Genomic DNA, 22,027 nt, shown 5'->3' with positions numbered 1-22,027 from the left:
GGAAGAAGGTTGGTCACCAGGAATGGTGCCCAGCAGCCCTGCTTGCAGTCCCCCTCTTCTGCATCTTCCAGTTACTGTTTGGGCAGTTGTACAACTGAGGGGTCCCCAGGCATTCGCAGACTTCCTCTCGGCTCTGTTTGCAGGACTGGGCCAAGCATAGATGCATCAAGGATGGACTCTGAAAGAGTTTGTGCCGATCCTAATGGACACATCATTCAAACAAAGCAAGCAATAACACATCTGTTGCTAAGGGGTTGAGGACAGTAGGCTAGGGGGCTAGAAGTGGCTGCTCTTGCCAAGGAATTTTATGGTGTTTCCATTCGAACAATGGTGAAATAGGGGTCCTTGGTCCAGATGACTGGAGAAGCCATGGTGATCATGAGTTTTCTTTGTGACCTAAGAAAACTAATCATACAATGCAGGAACTCTGGATGTGGGTCTAGGCAGCACAACAGGGCCACCATGATTTTACCATGGCTTCTGGTGTTGTGCAAACCCAGCCACTGTTGTTAGTACAGCTCCAGACAACCACCATCTGCCTGATTTTGTGGGATCAGTTTCAGCTCTTACAAATTCAGCTATGTCTGGCAACATAGACAAGCTGCTTGATTTTGTCCCAGCCCTTTCTGGCTGGTAAAAGCTATAGTTGAGGGATGGTTCCAGGGAGTGGAGAATGTATCTTTGGGCAAAGTGGTGCTTCCTGCTGTCCTCCACAAGGCAATAGTGCAGCCACTCCTGGAAAAAAACTGCAGGTCTTTTTGGAAGATAGGGATTATCAAGGCCCATTCCAGTCTAGGTTTTGACTAGTCACTGGACTGAATCAACCCTGGTTGCCTTGGTGAATGATCATCAGTGAGGGAGGGACAGCGGTGTGTAACCCAGCTAATTCTACTTGGTCTCTCATGAGCTTGACCATGGTATCCTTCTGGGTTGAATCCATGGGCTAGTTATTAGTGGCTCTGTGTTATCCCAGTCCTACCTGCAGGGTCAACTCCAGAGAATAACACTGGTGACTGTTCCTCAAAACCTGGGCAATTGAGCTCTGGAACATGGCAGGCCACTATTCTGTCCCCAGTGGTATTTAACATCAGTATGAAGCCACCGGGAGCAGTCATTAGGAGATATGAAAGCAAGTGCCATCAGTACACTGATGGCACCCAACTCTAACTCCCTGTGATGACCGAATCAGGAGAGGCTGTGCAAGTCCTACATTAGTGCCTGGACGCACTGATGGACTGGATGAGGGCCAACAGCCTGCAAAGATGTGTGTGAGTGGTTCCTGAGGCCAGGAGATAGGCTTACTGTCTGCTGTGAATGGAGTTGCATTCCCCATGAAATATCAGGTTCATAGCCTGAGCTGCCTCCTAGATCCATCACTCATGCTGGAGTCCCATCTGGCTGCAGTGGCTCAGAATGCCTTCGACCATCTCTCTGATTGGTTCACCAGCTGCAGCCTCTTCTGCCCATGGGTAGCTTGGCCACTGTGATACAGGTGCTGGTAGCCTCTAGACTGAATTCCTGCAATCACCAGTATGCTGATGATACCCAGCTCTACCTCTCGTTTTCCACCAATCCAGGTGAGGCAGTGGCTGTGCTGAACCAGTGCCTGTCTGAGGTAATGGGCTGGATGAGGGCCAACAAACTGAAGCTCAATCCAGACAAGACGGAGGTCCTGTTGGTTGGCGGATCGGGCTTTGGGGAGGGTGAATTGAACCTAGTCCTGAATGGGGTTGCACTCCCTCTTAGGGACAAGGTCCGCAGCTTGGGAGTGCTCCTCAACCCAGAGCTTTCACTGGAAGCTCAGGTGACAGTGGTGGCAAGGAGCACTTTCTTTCAGCTTCGGCTGATCCATCAGCTGCGCCCCTACCTGGAGTACGACTGCCTGGCGACAGTGACACACGCGTTGGTGACTTCCCGACTTGACTTCTGTAACGCGCTCTACATGGGGCTATCCTTGAAGACAGTCCGGATACTTCAGTTGCTTCAAAATAGAGCTGCCAGGCTGCTGACAGGGACTGGGCATTATGTTCACATGACTCCAGTCCTCCGTCAGCTTCACTGGCTTCCCATTGAAGTCCGGGCCCAATTCAAGGTGTTAGTGATGACCTATAAGGCCCTAAACGGCTTGGGTCCTGGTTACCTGAAGGAGTGCTTACGTCCATATATGCCCGCCCGCCCGCCCCTTGAGATCTGTGGGAGAGGCCCTTCTCCGGGAACCCTCCGTGAAGGAAATTAGGAGGGTGAGTACTTGGAGGAGGGCTTTCTCTGCGGTGGTGCCCAATCTATGGAATGCGCTCCCCAGAGAGGTCCGCCTGGCGCCGTCGTTATTTGTTTTTCGGTGCCAGGCGAAGACCTTTTTATTCAAATGTTATTTTAATTGTTAATATTATTTATTCATTTTATTCTTTGGCCAGGGCGACTTAATTTATATTGTTAATTTATATTATTCTATCTTGAAGTTTATTTATGGTTGTGAGCCGCCCCGAGGCTTCGGTGAATGGGGCGGCATAGAAGTCTCCTAAAGGAAGGAAGGAAGGAAGGAAGGAAAGAAGGAAAGAAGGAAAGAAGGAAAGAAGGAAAGAAAGAAAGAAAGAAAGAAAGAAAGAAAGAAAGAAAGAAAGAAAGAAAGAAAGAAAGAGCTCTCTGTGGGGTTCCCCTTAGTTTGTTTCAGAAACTGGAGCAAGGGCAGAATGCAGTGGCTCAACTGTTGTCAGGAGCTGCCTCTTGTCCTTTGCTGGAGAAACCGCATTGGCTACTGATTAGCCATTGGGTCAGCTTTAAGGTTTTAGAGTGCAAAGCCCTGAACAGCTTGGAACCAGGATGCCTGAGACTGGATCTCCCTCCTTACCAACTGGCCTGGTCGCCAAGAACTCCAGAGGATACGCACAGACCCATGGCCTGACTGGAGTCTACCTGGAAAAGAGAATCCTCTGCCTCAGGGGGTCAGGCCGACCCCAACACTGTGCTGTTTTCAGTGCCTGCTTAAGACAATCTTATTCCAGGAAGCCTTTTCTTGTCCAGACACAGTCTTAATGTTATTTTCTTATGTTACAGTATTATTTCTATTCTTTTATTTGTTTTAATCTCACACTGTTTGCTGCTCCAGAATGTGTGGTTGTGAAGCAGTATAGAATTACTGTAAACAAATAAATTACTCTCATATCAGAGTAAAATGCTATTAAACCTAATTTGAAAATACTAGTTCAAATTGTTTCCATAGATAAAACCAAGCTAGAAATTTTTCATTTTTACTGTGATGACTGGGCACATCTTTTGTTCCTTTTTCTCCCATGCAATAGTTATGTGCATAGTTGTAGCTGCAGGATCGGTGTTAAGCTTTTAGCCTAACCTGCAGCTCTAGCACACACTTTAAGTAGGGAACCATGGCTTAAAGAGAGTTACAGGCAGCATTCATGGAGAAGAACAACTGGATGATCTGATGTCGATGTCACTGTTTTCTGAAAGTGCCCTTCAGCAAGTCACCCTCTGAAATACTAGAAACACATCAAGTCATTTTGTCGAGTCAGCCACGGCGATCATCTGTAATGGATCACGGGGCTGGTGTGGCGAGGCACACCAGCTTTTATTCTTTGTGCTTCAGATCCTGTTGCCTTGGACTTTTCAGTCTGAATTATCTGGATGGAGCATCATCCAGTGTGAGATTAAATCAGAGCTGAACTTCCAAGCCTTCTGGAATGCAGTTGGTTGAATGCCATGGATCACTGATTCTAAACAGATTCTTACTCTGTTTTCCATATTTGACACTAATATATATTCTTCTGAGCCCATCTTGGTAAAGCAGCCAGTCCCAGTTCCTCCAGATGTTTTGCTCTGCATCACCGGTCAGCTCCAGCCAGCATGACCAATGGCCATGAACAATAAAAAGTGTAATGCAAAATAGCTGGGGAAATCTGCCTTATCTGATGGTTTGTGCTTTGATGTGGATAAGTGTAGACCTGTAAAAAAAATGCTGTGATCTGTGTGGGGGAGCTCATTCAAATGCCTTTCATGTTCCTTCAGTCAAAATGTCAGCTCCTGCTATCTGATCTTGTGCCTCCATATTCCCATTTGCTGCTAGTGTTCACTGGCAATATAGGTGCAGAGCCCATGCACGGCTCGTGGCCCTCATGCATTTAGGGAGAAGGTGTTTCAAAAGAGAAAAGTCCTTTCTGCATATCCAGGAGGTGCTCCCAACATACGAAATACAGAAAATCTGGCCCGCCCTTCCTGTTTTTCAGCTCCACACATCCTGAGGGAGTGGTACCCAAATGCGCCTCTGCTGTGATGAGCATCTGCTTAGTGCTCTGTTTTCTTTAAAAATACATAGATGTAAGAGCTCAGTACTTCAGTCTATTTGAGAAAGAAATGAAGCTACTTATACCCACATTAAACTTTCATAATTGACAGGGTCTGCCTCTGTCTGGACCTAGGGATTAAGGGATTAAGTCTATTTCTGCTCTGTGTTCGTTTTGCATCCTTTCATTCACAAGCACCTTTTCCGTTACATCCAATTCCATGTTAATGTATAATTTTCAAAACAAAAGTACAAACATGTATATTTAAATGTATATTGTGAGCATCTTTTCACAAAATACACATTTGATTTACATTTTGGTACACATTTTGAATCAGAGACTGCGCTGTAAAATTCGAGAAGCATGCAGTCCAAAGAATATCTGTTTTCCAGGCCATATTGTCATCCAAAAGTAATAGATCAAGTGTCTTTTCTCTAAAATGTGGACTGAGCAAAATGCTCAAGATAATTTATTCTCGTTTATAACAACTTTAAGGACAATACCTGGCATAATTAGTATTATACTGTTTGGGTGACTGTGTGTTTTGCCAGCACTCCTATGATGTTAAATCAGGATGTGAAACCTTAACAATGAAAGTGGATGGAATATTTGTTCCTTATTTTAGATTTGTCCATCCCTTCTTGCCCACTTCTGCCACTGCTGTTGTCTAACCAGGAACTAATTTATGGCTGGTTGGGCTTTATTAGGAGCATTGACTGGTGATATTTTTATATTATGCAACTGAGATAAATTTATTCATGTAGGAAAAAGAAAGTCATAAAATGAATCTGAAAGGCTTTGGTATACCTTTTGTTATTTTTCCATATACTATTCCTGTTGTAAAATTGCCGTGCATTGAGAAGCTCCTACAATAGGGTGGATTTGAAATTTAATTTAAGGAGATGTCAGATATCTGGTCTGACAGCTTCCAGATGCTGTTGATAAAATGAAGTGTTTCCTCTTTGGAAACTATACCCTTGGGGATTTTCTCAGCGTCTTCTATGCATACGGCAACTTGTTGCATGCTCAGTGTATGGACCAGTGCAAAGATCTGCTTCCTTCCCTTTCCTCACCTAACAATATTTTTACCAGAAACAATCCTGTAAAAAGGGAGGTCAAATCCTGCTCACATCCTTCTGATGTACTGTCCTGGTGTGGTCCCTTAATTGTGATTCTGTTGCCATAGATGAGCAAAGGGCTGTATGCCCCCTCTAGTACCCTTATTAAAACAGAGAGGCAGCAAATGTTTTTCACTATTCCCAGTCACTCACCCAACATTCAGTCACAGTCTATTAATGTCCTGCCTAGCTGGAATTAAATCCTGATTCCCCAGTAAATGGCTCTCTGCATCTGCGTTGCTTCTCCAAACTTATTTTTCTAATCACACTTCATTTCCTTCACATCACAGTCTAGGTCACTTGTATGTATGTAAGGCACATTGGTCTTAGAGAACAATGAAACAAATGGAGATGGGCGCTCCTTTTCTTCAGGATGTTGCATATGGCAGGCATCAGGACGCTATATGATGGAAGACCAGAGGTTATCCTTTTTCCAGCAAAGATGCAAAACTGTGCCCTTGAATGCAGTTCTTAAATGCAGGCTCTGCTATGCCTGTGCTTAATAAATTTTAGGCTAAGAATCAGTTTTTTTACGAAGTTTTAATTAGCAAAGATGAGTGTAATGGAATGCTTCCTGCTTTGTAATATTTATGTAGTACAGTGCTTAAGATGATCCTTTGGAGATGCCTGGATTGAGTTTTGACTGCATGTCTCTCTTACAAAACAGCAAGCAGAAAGTCCGGGGAGGCTTTAATTATCTCTGATATCAAGAAGGGGAGTGTAGCACACAGGTGAGTCTGTACTTGATTTCTTACTTACTAAATAAGAAAGAATGGCCTGTTGAAGTTTAAGCTCTGCTACTCCCCATCTCTCATGTTTTTCAGGGAAACTAGATCCAGAAGTGTATCTGAACTTCGTTATTGATCCATCTGGGTCACCATTGTCTATTCAGACAAGCAATAGTTCTCCAAGCTCTCTAGCAGGTGTTGTTCCCAGACTTAACACCTGCATTCTTTGTAGCTGTAGATGCTGAATCTAGCTACATATAGAACCTTTTGCATGAAAAGGACATGCTCCAAATTGAACAATGGGCCCTTCCCAGAATCCAAGATCATCCGTGCCCAACAGCTTTTGCACGCCTTGAAATTCACTGATGTTTCTATATTCTCCATCTATGCATAATATGAGTGACCTCCACCAAGAAGTGTGACTAAGTGGAGCACATTGTTGGCTTTAATAAATTAGTATTTTGTACTGATAAGCACTCCTGGAGTCCCCCTTAATTATAACTGATTCCAACATGGGCATTTCCCATAGTACTATCTATAGCAAGTACCTTGTTATGTAGAAATTGAATATGAGAAACGTAATTTGCTCCCTGACTGTGTGCACTGATGCATGATTCTGTGACATCACTGGATGATGCACTACTAGTACAATGTGGTGCCACATGTGGTTCTCCAGATGTTTTGGCCTATGATGTCTGGCCTATCCCTGCACTGTTGGGTAGGACATCAGGCACCTAATAGCAACATATTCCTGTGGTATATGGTAGAAATTAGAACTTACAAAATGTGCTGTTACCACCAACATCCTGCACTTTTACTTCTGATGATGTGAAATTCCAAAATTTCCTTAGTTGTTTAGGATTCTCAACCTGAAACATTGAAAAGATGTCTAAATTTTCAGCTGTTGGGAAACAGCCAGTGAAAATGAGATATATTCCCAGCTGGGTTTTAGCTATTTCAAGCCTATTCCACAAAGAACTACTTATTCCCCAGCTTGTGTTTTCAGTCATTATTGTTGTGTTACTGACAAAATTGCAGCAGCTCTTGAAAAGAAGTTTTACCACTATCAGGAATGTGTTAAACACAGGACTGTTTTTCCTTTGTACACAGGACTGGCACCTTAGAGCCGGGAGACAAGCTGTTAGCCATTGATAATATCCGACTCGACAATTGTTCAATGGAGGATGCAGTGCAGATTTTAAAGCAGTGTGAAGAACTTGTCAAATTGAAGATCAGGAAGGATGAGGATAATTCTGGTACAAAAACAAAACAAAAAACAACCCCCTCCCCAAACTCGGAATCAAGCAGTTATCCGGCCATATTAATAAGATTATCAAATAGTAAAAAGGTTGGCAGACCAACTGAGAACCTTTTTAGTTATCGCATGCCCTTTTTGCTGTGCCCCCCTGCCCCAGTTCCTAAAAAGAGATATAAAGGCTTACTTCTTAGTGTAAAGTCTTCGTGTTTTGCTGAGAAACCGTATGAGTTTTGACACCTGTCTGGATGGCTTCAGGAGTCATCATTCAGCATCTTCCTTTCTCCTAACAGATGAACAAGAGACATCTGGTGCTATTATCTACACAGTAGAGCTGAAGAGATATGGCGGGCCTCTAGGAATAACTATTTCAGGGACGGAGGAGCCTTTTGACCCAATAGTCATTTCAGGCTTGACAAAACGAGGGCTGGCAGAAAGGTAAGTTACAATTTGCATTGTAGCGTGCAGACATGTGTGGTGATATGACAGGTATAAAACACCAAGATGTTCTCCTGCCCGGGTCCCATTGAATTATATGACAGCTGAGTAAAAAGCTAATCCATTTTCTTGTTCATGAACAGCAGGGTGGTTCACTTGTGGCCCTCCGAAGCTCTTGGCTTACAACTCCTGTCAGCCCTAACAAGCATAGCCACTGCTATGCTAAGAAATTATGGGAATGCCGGGCAAAACATCAAGGCCACAGGTTTCCCATTCTTGGCAGACTGAGATGGATTGCAAAGGAGTGGGAGCTGTTTTCCTGTTGAAGGAGTATCCCACTGCTGCGTTCTCACAGTGCAATCTTGTCTCCTTTGGGGAAAATGTGAAACTTCCTCTGGGTGGCATATTCCTGTTGTGGCTGCAGCACAGAACGTGGCAGCCTGTGTTCTTTGGGAGCAGTTTCGATTTTGGAGTGCCTGCTTGTGTGTGAAATGTGCAGCCAGGTGGCCATTTGTCGTTTTTCTTTCTTAATTTTTAACATTCATATGCTCACTTTCCAAAAACAAAATCCACATACATACTTTTACCCCCGTGGCAATTTTTGCTGAAGGAGGAAGAATTTTGCAGCTGTTCGTGCAGGGAGGGGCTTACCGTAGTGCTGGGAGGACACCTCCTTTTTCCCAGTGGGCCTTTGGCAGTGGCAAGTTGCTGCTGCCGCCGCTGCAAGTGGCAGCAGCTGCACCTGCTCTGGCAGCTTGGGCATCTTCACTCCCAATAATACTCCAGACTCGGTGTCACTCCAGGGCATTAACTGGCTGGGGAGCTGAAATGCGAAGGACATTTTTGAGACAACTCTGTAAAGCGCCGTTCTTTTTCTAATGGGGTGGGAAAAAGAAACAGCTTTATTTTTTTTCTCAGGAAAATGCCTTTGGAGAAATATTGACTCTGCTCCAGCGTCTGCTCCATTCATTTCAATGGACACCTTCAAGGCCACCCACGGGTCCTTCAAGGATTGAAGGCTTTAGTCATAAAAATGAATGGAGGCATTCTGACCCATTGAAAGCATCCTGCTTAAGGTCCATGCTAACTGGTGTGCTCTTCAAGCTGGTGTTTGTTTATCTGTTACCTTTATATCCTGCTTTTTCCTCTTGCCAGGGACCCCAGGTGACTTACATGGTCCCCCTGCTCTCCATTTTATCCTCCCAGTGACCCTGTGAAGTAAGTTAAGTTGGGAATCAGTCACTGGCCCAAAGTCGGACCCAATCAGCTCCGTAGCTGAGGGGGAACTAGAACCTGGGTCTCTCCAGTCCCAGTCCCACATGACTGCTACACTGCGTTGGTTCTTCCTGACTTGTTTGTGGTATGGGTCTTTCTGGTAAAGGACTTTCCATGAAAAAATGTATAATTTGTATCACTTTGTGATAATCATTAAGTTTGTTCTTGCTAAATTACAGATGCAAAATAACATGGTACTTAGAATAGTGTTATTGGACAGCTTGTTCTCTGTGCTCGTGGTCTTCACTGGTTAGTTTTGGACAGTGTTGCAGCCTGACCTTGCCATGCCGTCTTGTGAAATGGATGGTCTTTGTATTAAGCAGTGGGCAGAATTGGGCTTGAGGTGGGCCCAGATGTGAAAAGGGCAAAGAGTGCTTCTAAATAGTCACGTAGGCATCGGTCTGGCTCAGACAGGCTGGTGGCAGCTGTACCCAGAGATTTCAGGATTTCTTTGACCTGGGGCTGTCATTTGTTTTGTTCCTTTCATTCAGCTGTGGGCAGAGGTAGGAAGACCATGGGAAACTTCTGTAGAACCTGTTCCCATCGGTAAATGTTTCTGTTTGTTATATGTTTATCAGCAATAGCTAACCTTCCATAATAGCAAACACTTAACACTTAACTGATCACAGGAATAGTTCAAAGAGTATCTGTTTTCATTCGTGGATCAGTAATCTTTTACCAGTGAGAACGGAGGCAGGGTGGAAGTTTTTGAACTAATGCAGCAAGAATTTCTATTCTAAAATAAAATTAAGGAAAGAGTGCCTAAAGAACCTGTTCAGGAGACTTACCAATAGACACTGAACCAGTTCTTGGTTTCAAAGTGTAGGCTAGAGGCTGCCAAGAGCCTTGCGTCACCTTTCAGTGTTTGCAGGGCCTTCAGTCAGCCCACTAAAAAGACAGTATGTATTTTATGACTGCTCTTTGGACTCCAAGCATTCCAGTGTATGCTCACTCTCGTTCTCACACTCTTCCATACACACACACCTTTGTAAGAACTTCCTCCCTGAGAAGGTAGGGAAAAACAATGGTGACTTAGAACTCACACTCTTGACTTCTACTTCAGGAAGGCTGAGGGTTTGCTGGCCATGCTGCATTTCTGAGCTAGGATGCCTCTCAGAGCGGCACGCAATGATGTAGCATAGCTTGCAGAGAGGTTCTTCTGGGAGTGGGGGAAGATGTCTGCTGCCATTTTTAACACAGAACAAAAACCGCTCTGTAGAAAAGTAGAAGCGCTGCCATTCCGAGAAGTGCTGTCACTCTCCCTGCCGCCCACAGAAAAGGTGACCTGATCTTCCAGGAGGATTTCTACATTCACCACCCTTTCCCCACCTTTAAAGGAGCCGAAAACAGCTGAACCGACTGCTTCTGCCCTGGACAGTGCTGAGTGCACTCCTAACCCCACGTTTTGGGAATCTCAAATGTTTGTTTGCTTCGATATTTGAGTGGCACCAGAGTGACCCCCAGTGGATGGCTGAGGAATCAATGAACTGGTTCAGAACAAGAACGAGCACCAAAAATGAAGTAGCTAGATTCTGTCCTAATGAATTGCAGACAAACAGGTGTGCAACATCAGTTGCGTGGCTATCAGTTGCACTATGCTTTTGCCTTCTGCACCTGAAAATAGACTGTCCTTTTTCACGTGAAGCAAATACCATGAGAGCTGTAAGCAAAAGCAATTTATCCTCAAGCAGAATCGTAAAGGAAAGGTAGGGCAGACTCTTCTGATGAAAAGATACAGTGAGATACAGATGCTTATAGATTCTGCCATCTCCAATAAGTAGAACAGTAGAAGCACAATGGAAGGGCCCCTGTTTTCTGTGACGGCTCTCCAGCTGCATGTGGCCATGCAGTCTCAGCCTCAGTTGTGTGGCTTCTTTGTTCTTAAGGCTGCTCGTATTTCACAAACCCATCACTCAGCACTGCCATGCATGGGACACGATGTCTGCTGCAGCTGTAGCTAGTTCTGTAGAATAACTGTGGTATACAGATATGACATGGTTTCCTATTATTATTAAGATTATATTCATTGGGATACAAACCACAGCTGAACTGCTCTTTGGACTCTAAGCATGTTCTAGATGACAGAGTGGGACTGATTAAGAAATCGCATTGCACAAAAGCAACATTTATTATTGTAGTCCCCATCTGCAGTATCTCAGAAGCACTGCTCTCTGGTAGATAAGTTGCTAAATTCTGGACAATTTTTATCAAACAAAATCCGGTTACTTCAAGTGTTGATGTGTTGAGTAATACTCTGTGTAAGGGGCTGGCAACATTTGGAGAGCTGGGACCAATCCTGCCCCCCCCCGAACTGCACCCCCGATGTGACCGTGCTGCCCAAAAGGATCTCCCCCCGCCCCCCATGCTTTTCTTGCAGTTCTGTCTCTGAGTCTCAGTGGTAGACTGCAGGCCATTTTCTGTTAAAGGGAAACTCAGCCCTTTGGGGCCGTCACATGGCCAAGTTTCAGCAGTGAATGCAGAGGGGGGCGGGAGGGCTGTGAGTTGCCTGCCCGGGCTCTGTGCATGGTCTTCCCTGTGTTGTATCTTTCATGGAGGTTTATTTCATGTTGTTTATTCAGAGGGGTTCTACTTCCTTCATTAAAGACTAAACAGCACTACATATTCTGGAAGTCCAATATTCCCTTCAGAATTAACATAAACAGCACAGCTGGGCTAATGGCAGGACAAATACTTACTTCACTAAACAATTCTTGCTTTATGTTTTGCTCCACTGCTCGGCATGGTTTTGTCCCTCTGGGAAATGACTCTTTTTGTCCCGTTTTGGATAACATTCCTCCCTTCCTTGACTTCACTCTTTCAATTGTCATTTGACTATACTTTCATTTGATCTGATTGGCTATGGCACACCCTTGTCATTTGTTTGCGAGCATCTTTGACATAATCTCAGATACAACATTATGGCAGCCTTGGCTGTGATGATCCAGGTAACCCCCACCCCTCAAAAAGGGATAATGAGGGCAGAGAAGAAATGGTCCCAGTCTTATTTCTCTTTTCATGTTTATGCAGATCTCTTCTCGCATATGTGGCTTTTCAGTTTGTTTCAATGTTGGGAGTCAAATGTATATGCATAAACATACAGGACTGGTTTGTGTTTCCACGCAAATCAATGGGTGTGGTTTGCTGAGTGTGTGTACCTATACATATATAGCAAAGCATCTGTTCCAATAGAAAAGTCTTAGATTAGAATGAATGCCTGTTGATCTGTACATAGCTGGGTGTTTGTTTGGATGCTTTTCCTCCACAATATTCTTATCTTGTCATTTGTGCATCAGTGCATGAAACCCGCTTCATTTTTAGTACCAGTGAAAGCATATTTGGGACTGTTTCCTGAGTTATGAATGACATGGCTGCCATGCACAACAGCTGCAGTTTTCTTTACTTGCCCTTTTCTTTAGAACTGGAGCCATCCATGTAGGAGACCGGATATTAGCTATTAATAATGTAAGCCTTAAAGGGAAGCCACTGAGCGAAGCCATTCATCTACTCCAGGTGGCTGGAGAGACTGTAACCCTGAAGATCAAGAAGCAAACAGAAAGTAAGTTCTGACTCTTTCACCTCCTTTCACTCTGAGATTGGCAGGCTGCCTCTTGTGTATTAGACCCAGAATGAGTGTAGATCAATGTGGAGGAACATGGGTGATAAAAAGGTGGGGGTTCTGGTGTCAGTGGTGGTGGAAACAAGTGCGTGTGTTGCACTGGTAAGAGAGCTGGGGACCTGGGAGATCCCAGTTCAAGTCCCCTCTCGGCCACGAAGCTCAGTGGTGACTTGGGGCCAGTCATGGACACTCAGCCCAGCCTACCTCGTGGGCTTGTGCTTGTGAGGATAAAATGGAGTGGACAAAGCCTGTGTAACCTGCCTTGGGTTCCTCGCAAGAGGGAAAAAGGTGAGATAGGAATGCATGGTAATAATCGTAATCATCATAAAGAAACTATAAGCAGTTCAATAAAGGCACGATCCAGTTTTGATGTCCATAAACCCACAAACGTGGAAGCTTATGGCAACCCTATGCAAAGCAGCAGGAGCACCAGATGTGATATTTCTCTCTCTCTCCTCCTGCCCTGCATATTATGCCACACAGACCCCATCTAGCCAAAACTCTCCAGAGGAGAAGGGAAGACGTCTGGAGAGACCTCAGGATAGCTCATATCCTGGCTTCTCAGTCTCCTTCCACCCACTCTTCCCCCACGCCCAAGGTTGCTTTTCCAGCCTTGGAGAGGAGTGGGTGCACGGAGCAAGAGGAGGATGGAGCTCCAGGTCCAAACTCCGAGGTTGGAGCACTGCCTCTGACCTTGAATCTGGGAATCCAAACTATCCTACTGTTCCTCAGAGATCCGACTAGAGGATTGCTCCCTCCAGAAATGTTGAGGGAACCTTTCCAAATAAAAAGTCAATACCTCAATGCTCCATTGTTGAAACAACTGTTCCTGTTAAGGGCAACAATGTGTAGGAGTATAAATTGCAGAGAGATGCTAGTTTCCTTGGGAGACTTCTGTGAAACAGGGAGATGGGAAAGACATAAAGACCAGCAGGTGAATCACTGGCAGGAATAATCTGAAGCACATGGTTGAAATGTTGATTTAACAAGCTGACTAGATTTGGAGCTGTCTGTATGTCTCTCTCCTGTTTTCTTTTTTTAAGAAAAAGAAAAGAAAACTTTCAACCCCATAAAATAAAGCGTATCGTCAGAACTGCCACTGTGGAATGTTCTTTGCATACATTTCTCTCCTTTCTTAAAACTATTCAGGCAGTGCCTCTCTGGTGCAGCATTAAATTTCTGAAAGAATTGCTGAAAAACCAATTGGAGAAAAACTTAATGGGCATCATTCTCTGTCAGTCACCTGTCAGTCAAATGTCACACATCAGACTCTGCGACTCTGCAGAGGCCCTTCCTTTTGAAATTCTAATGGTGCAGCAGCTTCCTTTGCCAGACTGAGGGTCCCAACCAGTGCCTTTGAAGGAGTTAACTGACAAGTCTTGACATCTTCAGGTTTAAGACTGAAGAATAAGTCCCTGCCCTTCAGTTCTTTGCTTTAATGAAGACAACTGACAGAGCATCCATACGGTTTAATTTTCCTGGTTGCAGGGACTATTGGTTTTAAAACACACCCATTTTCCTTCCTTGCCAGTTCTGTCTTTCAGCACAGAGGTATTTCCTGGTGCAACCCTTCCCAATTTCCTTCTCAGTCATTAATAAATATGAGGAAGGAGAATGGCCCAAAGCCTTGCTTTCCCTCTGTTGCCCTCTTAGGCTTTTGTGTTCCGGCAAGTAGAGAATACCTCCCTACCTCTGATCTGCTTTCAGTCTTTTCATTCCAGAAACAATACTGGCAAAATTCTGGAATGCAGTCAGGCCGTGGCCCACCAGGCCCAGTGCACGTAGCTCACTGAGTCTCCTCCACTGCTCTGCCCCCTCCCTTGGGCAGGAAGGAGAAACCTCGCTGCAGTTCTGCGCCACAGGAGGAGGAGGGAGGAAGGCTCCCTCTCCCGCCACCAGTGCGGACATCATCGGTTCTGGCCACAGAGAGAGCGAGCAGCCTTCGCCTGGGTCTGCTCTCTGGCTTCTGTGAGGAGAAAAGCCTATTATACAGCACAGACATGACATCCTGGAGTAGGGCAGGGGAGAGAATATGGAGTAGGATGTGAGAATTGGCATGCATTGCTGTAATTATTAATTTTGTTTCTATACCTCCCACTCATCAAAACTCTCTGAGCAGTTTCTCCTGTGCATACGTGTGATTATTGTGTGCATGTGTGGGAGTCCGTTTTTATTGGCTCCCCACACCAGAATGGGGCCCCTGACCACCTCTTCCCTTGCCACTTCCCCACTTTGTGAATGCGGCTGCCATGAGGAAATAGGTTCCCCAGTAAGCAGTTTTATTGCATGGCAACTGTAGCAACATTTTTTGCACCTTCTTCCACAGCTTTGTGCTTTTCTGAATACAGAAGATCTCTAGGCCTTCCAGAACCAGGCCAGACCAGGCTCAAAAGAGAGGTTGCTTTTCCTGGAAGTGGAGGCCATTGCAGACAAAGTTGTGTCTAGAAGTGGCCAACCTGCAATGGGCAGGCCTTGACATTGCTCTTCTGCAGTGCAAAGCCCATTTTTTTCCCACTCCGAAGACGATGCAGAGGCAGCCCTCTCTGGTATAGCTGACCTGGGAGGAGAGATCCCTTGCGTCTTACAGCATTTTTAATGTGACTTTATACAAGTAGAGCGCTGATGGAGGGACCCACTGCATTGCTTCAGATCCCCAGGGAAAGATTCCCCCTGCCCACCATGCCACAAAGTGTCTTCCAGTCTCCTGTTCAGCACTTTCTCATTCTACATTCCCTAAAATTGTCATTTCTGGTGCACACGGGCAAAACCCCCTTTGCTGGTCCAAGCAATTTCCATCCCAGGTAGCTCTCAGTGTCCAGGGGTACCTCTCTGTCCCTTTCAGCTACTGGGAGAACATCCTGAGCCATTCGGGGATGTTTCCCTAAGAAAGAATATGACTACCACAGCTCAGTCAGCCTGCATAATCGTATCTTCCTTTACAGCACCTCTCAGCATGCAACCCATGTGTCAAAATGACTGGAAGGAAGAAGTTAATTCCCACTGATCTTTCTAACTCTGAAGTATCCAAAATTGGAATTCTCAGCCGTCTTGAGTTAGTCATTATAAGCAATTTCATCCATCCTAATTTTGGGAGAGTATAGAATTCTTTCTCTTTTAAAGAACAGTCTTTATCTCAGGAGATGTTCTGAGGTGAAAGAGCAAATTGTCTGGATGATGGTGGTTCAAGTGTGTAGTAAAGAATAGATCATTTTGCTACCACTAAATCTGAAAATTATTTGGTTGGGGGTGAGTCTCTAATTGATTTCAGTGAAATGTACTTGTGAGCAAATGCACTTAAGCTCACACAGTATCAGTAGGTGGTTTTTAATGTATAGAACATTCTTAGTTTCAATCACAGCTGATGCAGCTTGAAGCTCCCATGACCCAAAAAGGCTTAGAGAGTGAAGGGGCAGGAAAGGAAGATTGATCTTGCGCCTGTGCTAGGGAAGAACTTGACCCTTGACATTGTACCCTATATTCTCTGGAGGCATGGTATGGATCCTGCACCAATGAATCCTGGTGGTGACCACAGCTGTACATAATATAAAAACAGCAAGCTGGCATGTGTGGGAATGTGTCACTGCCTCATTTTGTGCATGTCTGTGCCTCTTTCTTTTTGGTTCCAGGAACTTATCCCAAAAAGTCTGGGAGTATGAATGAAGTGAGTGACCCGGAAGATGACTTGACTGACTCTCAGAAAACAAGCAAGCTCTCTGAGATCTACTCCACCACCATTCCTAGTGTGGACAGTGCGATGGAATCATGGGATGGTTCTGGCATTGATGCAGGTTATGGAAGCCAGGGTGAGTTGGCCTACCTGTCCCATGATTCTGTGCATACGTGAAGCTGGTTCTCCAAGAGAATACATTTTCCTCTGCCATTATGAATCCTGGAGGGCCAGTCCATAAATCTTTTTCCGTTGGGTGAAGTGCATGCAAGAAGGAGCTATAGCTCCGAGGTACCACCTTGTATGCAGGAAGTGCCAGGTCTGATCATTGGCATCCCCAGGTGGGGCTGTGGAAATGCTTGCCTGCAACACTGGAGCACCTCAGAGTTGGCAGTGCTACTCGGACCAAGGGTCCGACTCAGCCTAAGGATATTCCGACGGTCCTTCCTCCCAGGCATGGGAAGGAAGAGCTTGCTAATTTTAGCAGCAATTAGGAAAACAAATGTGTTTGAACAACCTTGTATTGTTCATAGGTTGTATTAGCATTGGGGTGATATTAGTACATATCACACACGTCATTTAGTATAAACGGATGACAGACAGGTGCCCATTATGCTTGTGGTTGGGTTCCCCTTTTCACATGGTTTAGCAGCAAACAGGCACCAGTTTGGGGCAGTGATAGATGCACTGGAGATGAGGCATAAGGCTCTTCCAGCCATGATTTAGCAGCTTTTAAGCACACCATTAAATCAGTACAAAGCAAAACCTTCAGCTTTCATTCCCATCCCTCATTTACCTTATCCAGTTGGGTTTTCTTATGAGCTTTTGCTGCCCTTCAGTGAACCATTGCACATTTCTACAAAATGACTGTGCCAAAGAGGCCAGAAGTAGCGGCAGAGCATTGCATGCTTAAAGACCTTGCAGAGAAGGCCAGAGAGAATGCCAGTTATTTCCTCCGAAGAGGACAAAGTTCATCATTTTGTTTTTAAAGGAACACTTGTTCCTTTAAGATCAGAACATTCTGCACACAAAGACTTACCAGCTAACCCACTGACTCCACTGGCCTTTGGCTAAGGCAAGAGAACAGAATGTTACCAGCTGTGTGTGGGGATGGGGTGAGAGGTGTAGGGTCACCCAGCTGCCATCCCTTTCTCTGATTTCTTTCAAACTTTAGCGGAGCAGCTGTGACACTGCCATTGGACGTCACTCAGCCTCTTTTGTAATCTTTCCCTGAAGGTCTCTGGACCTGTGAACTCATTCAGAAGTTCCCACAATTCATGGCGGTGGTGGGCAGAACAGGAAGAGGCTCCGTCCCCCTATCACACCTCTGCCTTTGCCATAAACATTTGAAGATTGTCTAGCGCTGCACGTCCTTGCACCCTTCGCCACATGTGGCACTCGGCAGGCATACAGACATGTGCCACTAGGAGCATCCAGATCAGGCACATGCGCAGAGGGAAGGGGCATGTCAGCAGGCAGGTGAAAAACTGGTGTTGTACAGCAATCTGTACAAGTGCACAAGACCTTCCCCGCTCAATCAGTGCTGGCCCTTTGGCCTCCACAGTTAACAGCAGACCCTGATTGTTGCTGCAGTTGCTCTGTCCAAAGTTGAACGCAGCAGTGGTTTGCTTTGCCCAAAGCTGAACTTGAGGTGAGTTTGAAGGGTTTTTCCCCTGTAGCATAGCCTGGGAGAAGTGTCAGGAATGCTTTCCAGAGCTCCGTGAATGGTTCTCACGGGCTCCCACTTTGCAGTAGGCTTTTCTATGCTTACTTGGAGCACATGAAATCCCGATTCATCATATCATGGGCTCAGAGCCTTCCGGGCATGGATCCCAACCCCATCCTCTGCATTGCCCAGTTCTGGCACATCTTTCTTCTTCCTCCTCAACATTTTCCCCTTTACTATTTAGGAAAATAAGTCGTACAATTTCTATCATGCTCTGCAGCATTCAGTATCAGCACTGAATGAACTGAATTTATTTGTTTTTTGCACAAACGCCATCCCAAAACACAATGCTATGCAAAATGTAGCAATACAAAATAACAACAAGAGTAAACCAAACAATAGCACACATGTACAAAAAAGTCTGTAACAGATAATCTCCTTTTACAATCCATCTTAAAAAGAAGAAAGATGTGATGGGTTTGCTGCATTGCTGCTGTGTTGTTATCTTCTGTGTTGCAGATGGAGAAATGAAACTGAAGGAGAGTTTAAGGGGCCAATTGGTACAATGCAACACCCTATCATAGACTAAGGTACCTGCAAGGAGCTGTGGCACATGCCGGCCACCATTATGTATATACATGACCTGACGGGGTCAACGAGGGTTGTTCTGTTGTCTGAACCTGGATAGCAGGAGTTGAAGATTAAACAATCTGTGCATAACCCTATAACAGACGGTGGGTTGTTTAACTGTCAAGCCACCTGCAATGCCTGGGTGCAAATGACATGACAAGCTGGAAAATCTCCACCCGGGGTTGCCTATTCATAATGGTCAGCGGCATGTTCTGTTCTGCCCCAAGGGTCAATAACCCCATGGTGGGCTGTTGTGCTGTGTGAACCAGATCAGTGAGTTGACAGCCAAGGTAAGAATCGAACCTGGGACTTTTCACTGCTTAAGCCTGTAGCCACTATGTGAACATTTTCCAATCTAGTGCTCTTCAGGTATGTTGGTAGCATTCCCAGCTGGCAAGGCCATTGACACCAAGAAGGTAGCACCGCGGATGTTATTTGAGACAGGTCTTTGGCTACAAGTAAACTGGAAGGAGCAGCAATATTAAAATCAAAAAGGCTGTGTGGAACAGGAGTAGGTTTCCACAGGAACTTAGCTTTGCTGGCAGAAGTTTCTCACCCCCGGCATTGCTTGATCAGATCATCCAGATCATTGTAGCCCATGACCTTTGTAGGCCCAATGTGGTACCCTCTATGGTTATTGGTCTGCAGTTCGGCTGTTTGAGCAGCTTTGGCTAGACAATGGCATTTCTGACTGCAGATCCAACAGTTAGTAAACTAGCTTGAGCATGGGACCTTTGGCATGCAAAAACTGGATTCAGTTAATGAACTACGGCCCTCTCAGGTGGTAACAACCATCTTAGGATTAACACCTTGTCAGGGTTGCTTAGCAGACAATAAAGTCACAGTGGCAAAGCAGGGAACTGACAGCATCGTATTGCAGCTAGAACTTTTGCACCATGTAATTCAGTGGATGGTTGGAATTTCATTTTCTGTTGTATAGTGATGATATTCCCCCTTACTATGTCTGAGGGGGATTATGTTGCACTAAACTGGCAAGCATGGTTTATATGAGGGACAGACAACCCTAAATAGACCCACCTGGTCTGTTCAGGGTCATGTGAAGGTTGTTTACTTCAATTCTTTTGCATGATGGGGCTTGCTTTTCATGGGGGAAATAAATAAGCCATTATGAACCATGGCGTACCATCCACACCTGGTCATTGCATTAAAAGACAAATTCATGAAGAAAAGGTTTGTCAATAGTTATCAGCCAAGATTATGAAATAGAAACAGTATTTTTCAGAAGCCGCCTACCTTTGCATGTCAGGTGTCAGTGCAGGTTGGGGGTGTTTGGGGGCTTCCTGGAAGCATTTGGTCAGCCACGGTTGGAAACAAGATACTAGACCGCAAGGTCTAACGTGGCAGGACTTACCTTATGCCTGCCTTCTCTGACTTGGCTCCCTCCCGATGTGCTGGACGTCAACTCCCATCATTCCCTGCTGCAGACCAGCACCTCTGGAGGAACACTGCTTTATGCTTATGTTCCCCTTGCAAACAGAGCGGTGTTGAGCAGTTGTCCCTGACTGGAGAGTAAAAACACGCAGTTAGGTTTCATGCTTTAGCATTAGTGGTATCATGTAGGTTGGCGATGGGGTAGTTATTCCTCAGAAGCAGTTAGGAGCAACCACAAGTGATCTAGCAATGCATGTCTTCCCACACTTTCAACACTGGATTTTTCCAAGAGCCTGCCTTTGGTCCCTGCACTGAAACTTAGTAACAGAGAGTCTGATGACATGCCTCATTTTGCTTTTGTCTTACAAATTAAAACATGCTTCCCAGGCTGGCTTCTCAAAGTTTGCCTGCACAAAGCTTCCAAGCCTGGGGAGTAAAACAGATCAACGAGAATGTGAGCTGTTTCCTGACGAAGAGCCCTTAGCAGCCAGAAGGTGCTGTTGCAGCAACCTTGCCTTTTTGCTTCCAGTAGAGGAAGAAAGACGGGAGGGCCGTGAGTGGAAGAGGAGGATGCCTGAGCTGCCTGGAGATAGTGCAGTGGCGCCTTCGGAAGCTTATCAGGAAGCACTGCTGGTGTTCCTCAAAGGGTACTTGGGGACAACTTTCTGCAGTCCAGCCTTTTTCCCTGCGAGGAAAGCAAGTTGGCCAACTCTGTCCTGTTTTATTTTTCACAGCACCAGGAAGCTTGAGCATGGAGAAAAGCCCAGTACCTTGCTTTCTTTCTTATCCCACCTTCTGATTCACCAGGGGCCCTCAGGATGCATAAGATTTAAATAATCCAATTGTCTCACAATCTAGCTTTATACAGGAAGACTGTTGGACAGCACAGGCCAAAATGGAGACCAGGCTTCATAGTCAGTTGGCGTAACTGTCAGGTTGCCTCTCTACCTCCGGAAGCATCCATATTATTCTTTAAAACCAACTGAAAACAATCCTCTCCTTCCCTTTTTGTCTTTCTTCTGCATTCTGCCACAGTAGGTACATACCTACCTCAGGCTGTTGGCATTGCTCTTCATCCGCACGAGTGGAGATCCAGCAGGCAGAAGAGCAGCACCCCTCCTGGGGACCCCAGGAAGAGTTACCCCTTTATGGATGGCAGTTTCAGTGAGGATGACTGGGAGAAGCCCAGCAGGTATGTTGGACTTGTAAGGAAATGAGGGGAAGCGAAGGCACTCAAACGGACCGCAAGAGGGGGCATGTATGCATGTTTTATGTACGAGGGAGATTGTTGACTGAGTTTAGGAAGGACTCTTTGAAAAGCATCTCTCCCCCCTACTAGCTACTTGACAGCAACTGTCTTCATAATCAGGAGCGTCAGCACAGGTAGCTAACAACACACAGTGTTGAGAGGCGCCCTTAATGAAATGCATTTTTAAAATTACTGTTACGTTGCATTTCTATCCTGCCATTTCTCCTTTGGCATGGAACACAAAGTGGTTGATAGATCGCCCTTGCCCTGTGGGGTGGACTAGGCTGAGAGTCCTTGAAGGCCTGTCAGCCACTGAGCTTCGGGGCAAGTTGGGACTAGAGCCTGGATCTCCCAGGTCCCCGTCCTGCCTTCTAACCCCTGCACCACCTTCTGTGCATACCTCTAATGGGCTAGCGTCAAAGGAGAGGTGACTCTCAGCCCAAGGGTCCGTCTAGCCCACCTTCACGCAGTGACCTGCCAGCAGCCCGCAGGAAGCTCACAAGCAGGACACGAGTGCACCTCCCCATCAACGTGCCCCAGTTGCTGGTGAGCACAGGCAGGCTGCTTCTGGTAGTGGAGGTAGCATATAAGCGTCAGGGCTGGGAGCCATTGCTGGCCTTCTCCATCACTATAGTCATGCATCTCAAAACACATGTTTTGATGAACAGGTGTCTGTGGAGTTTCATGGATGTGGTCCT

At 45.6% G+C, this 22,027-nt stretch overlaps 1 protein-coding gene across 4 annotated transcripts in view; it reads left to right on the top strand.

Annotated features, from left to right (window-relative positions):
* The window catches only part of GRIP2 (glutamate receptor interacting protein 2), a 148,302-nt gene that overhangs the window by 112,919 nt on the left and 13,356 nt on the right, over positions 1 to 22,027 (top strand). For all 4 annotated transcript variants that reach the window (XM_044451555.1, XM_044451554.1, XM_044451553.1 and 1 more), the window contains 6 exons: positions 6,081 to 6,144; positions 7,252 to 7,397; positions 7,690 to 7,834; positions 12,526 to 12,665; positions 16,352 to 16,528; positions 21,116 to 21,272. In XM_044451555.1, the coding sequence (XP_044307490.1) occupies positions 6,081 to 6,144; positions 7,252 to 7,397; positions 7,690 to 7,834; positions 12,526 to 12,665; positions 16,352 to 16,528; positions 21,116 to 21,272 (829 nt within the window). The remainder of the gene's footprint in view (positions 1 to 6,080; positions 6,145 to 7,251; positions 7,398 to 7,689; positions 7,835 to 12,525; positions 12,666 to 16,351; positions 16,529 to 21,115; positions 21,273 to 22,027) is intronic.

The sequence above is a fragment of the Varanus komodoensis genome, unplaced genomic scaffold (genome assembly GCF_004798865.1).
Source record: "Varanus komodoensis strain SLA01 unplaced genomic scaffold, ASM479886v1 scaffold6_2, whole genome shotgun sequence".
Classification (NCBI taxonomy): domain Eukaryota; kingdom Metazoa; phylum Chordata; class Lepidosauria; order Squamata; family Varanidae; genus Varanus; species Varanus komodoensis.
This window is presented reverse-complemented; position numbering and strand designations above follow the sequence as displayed.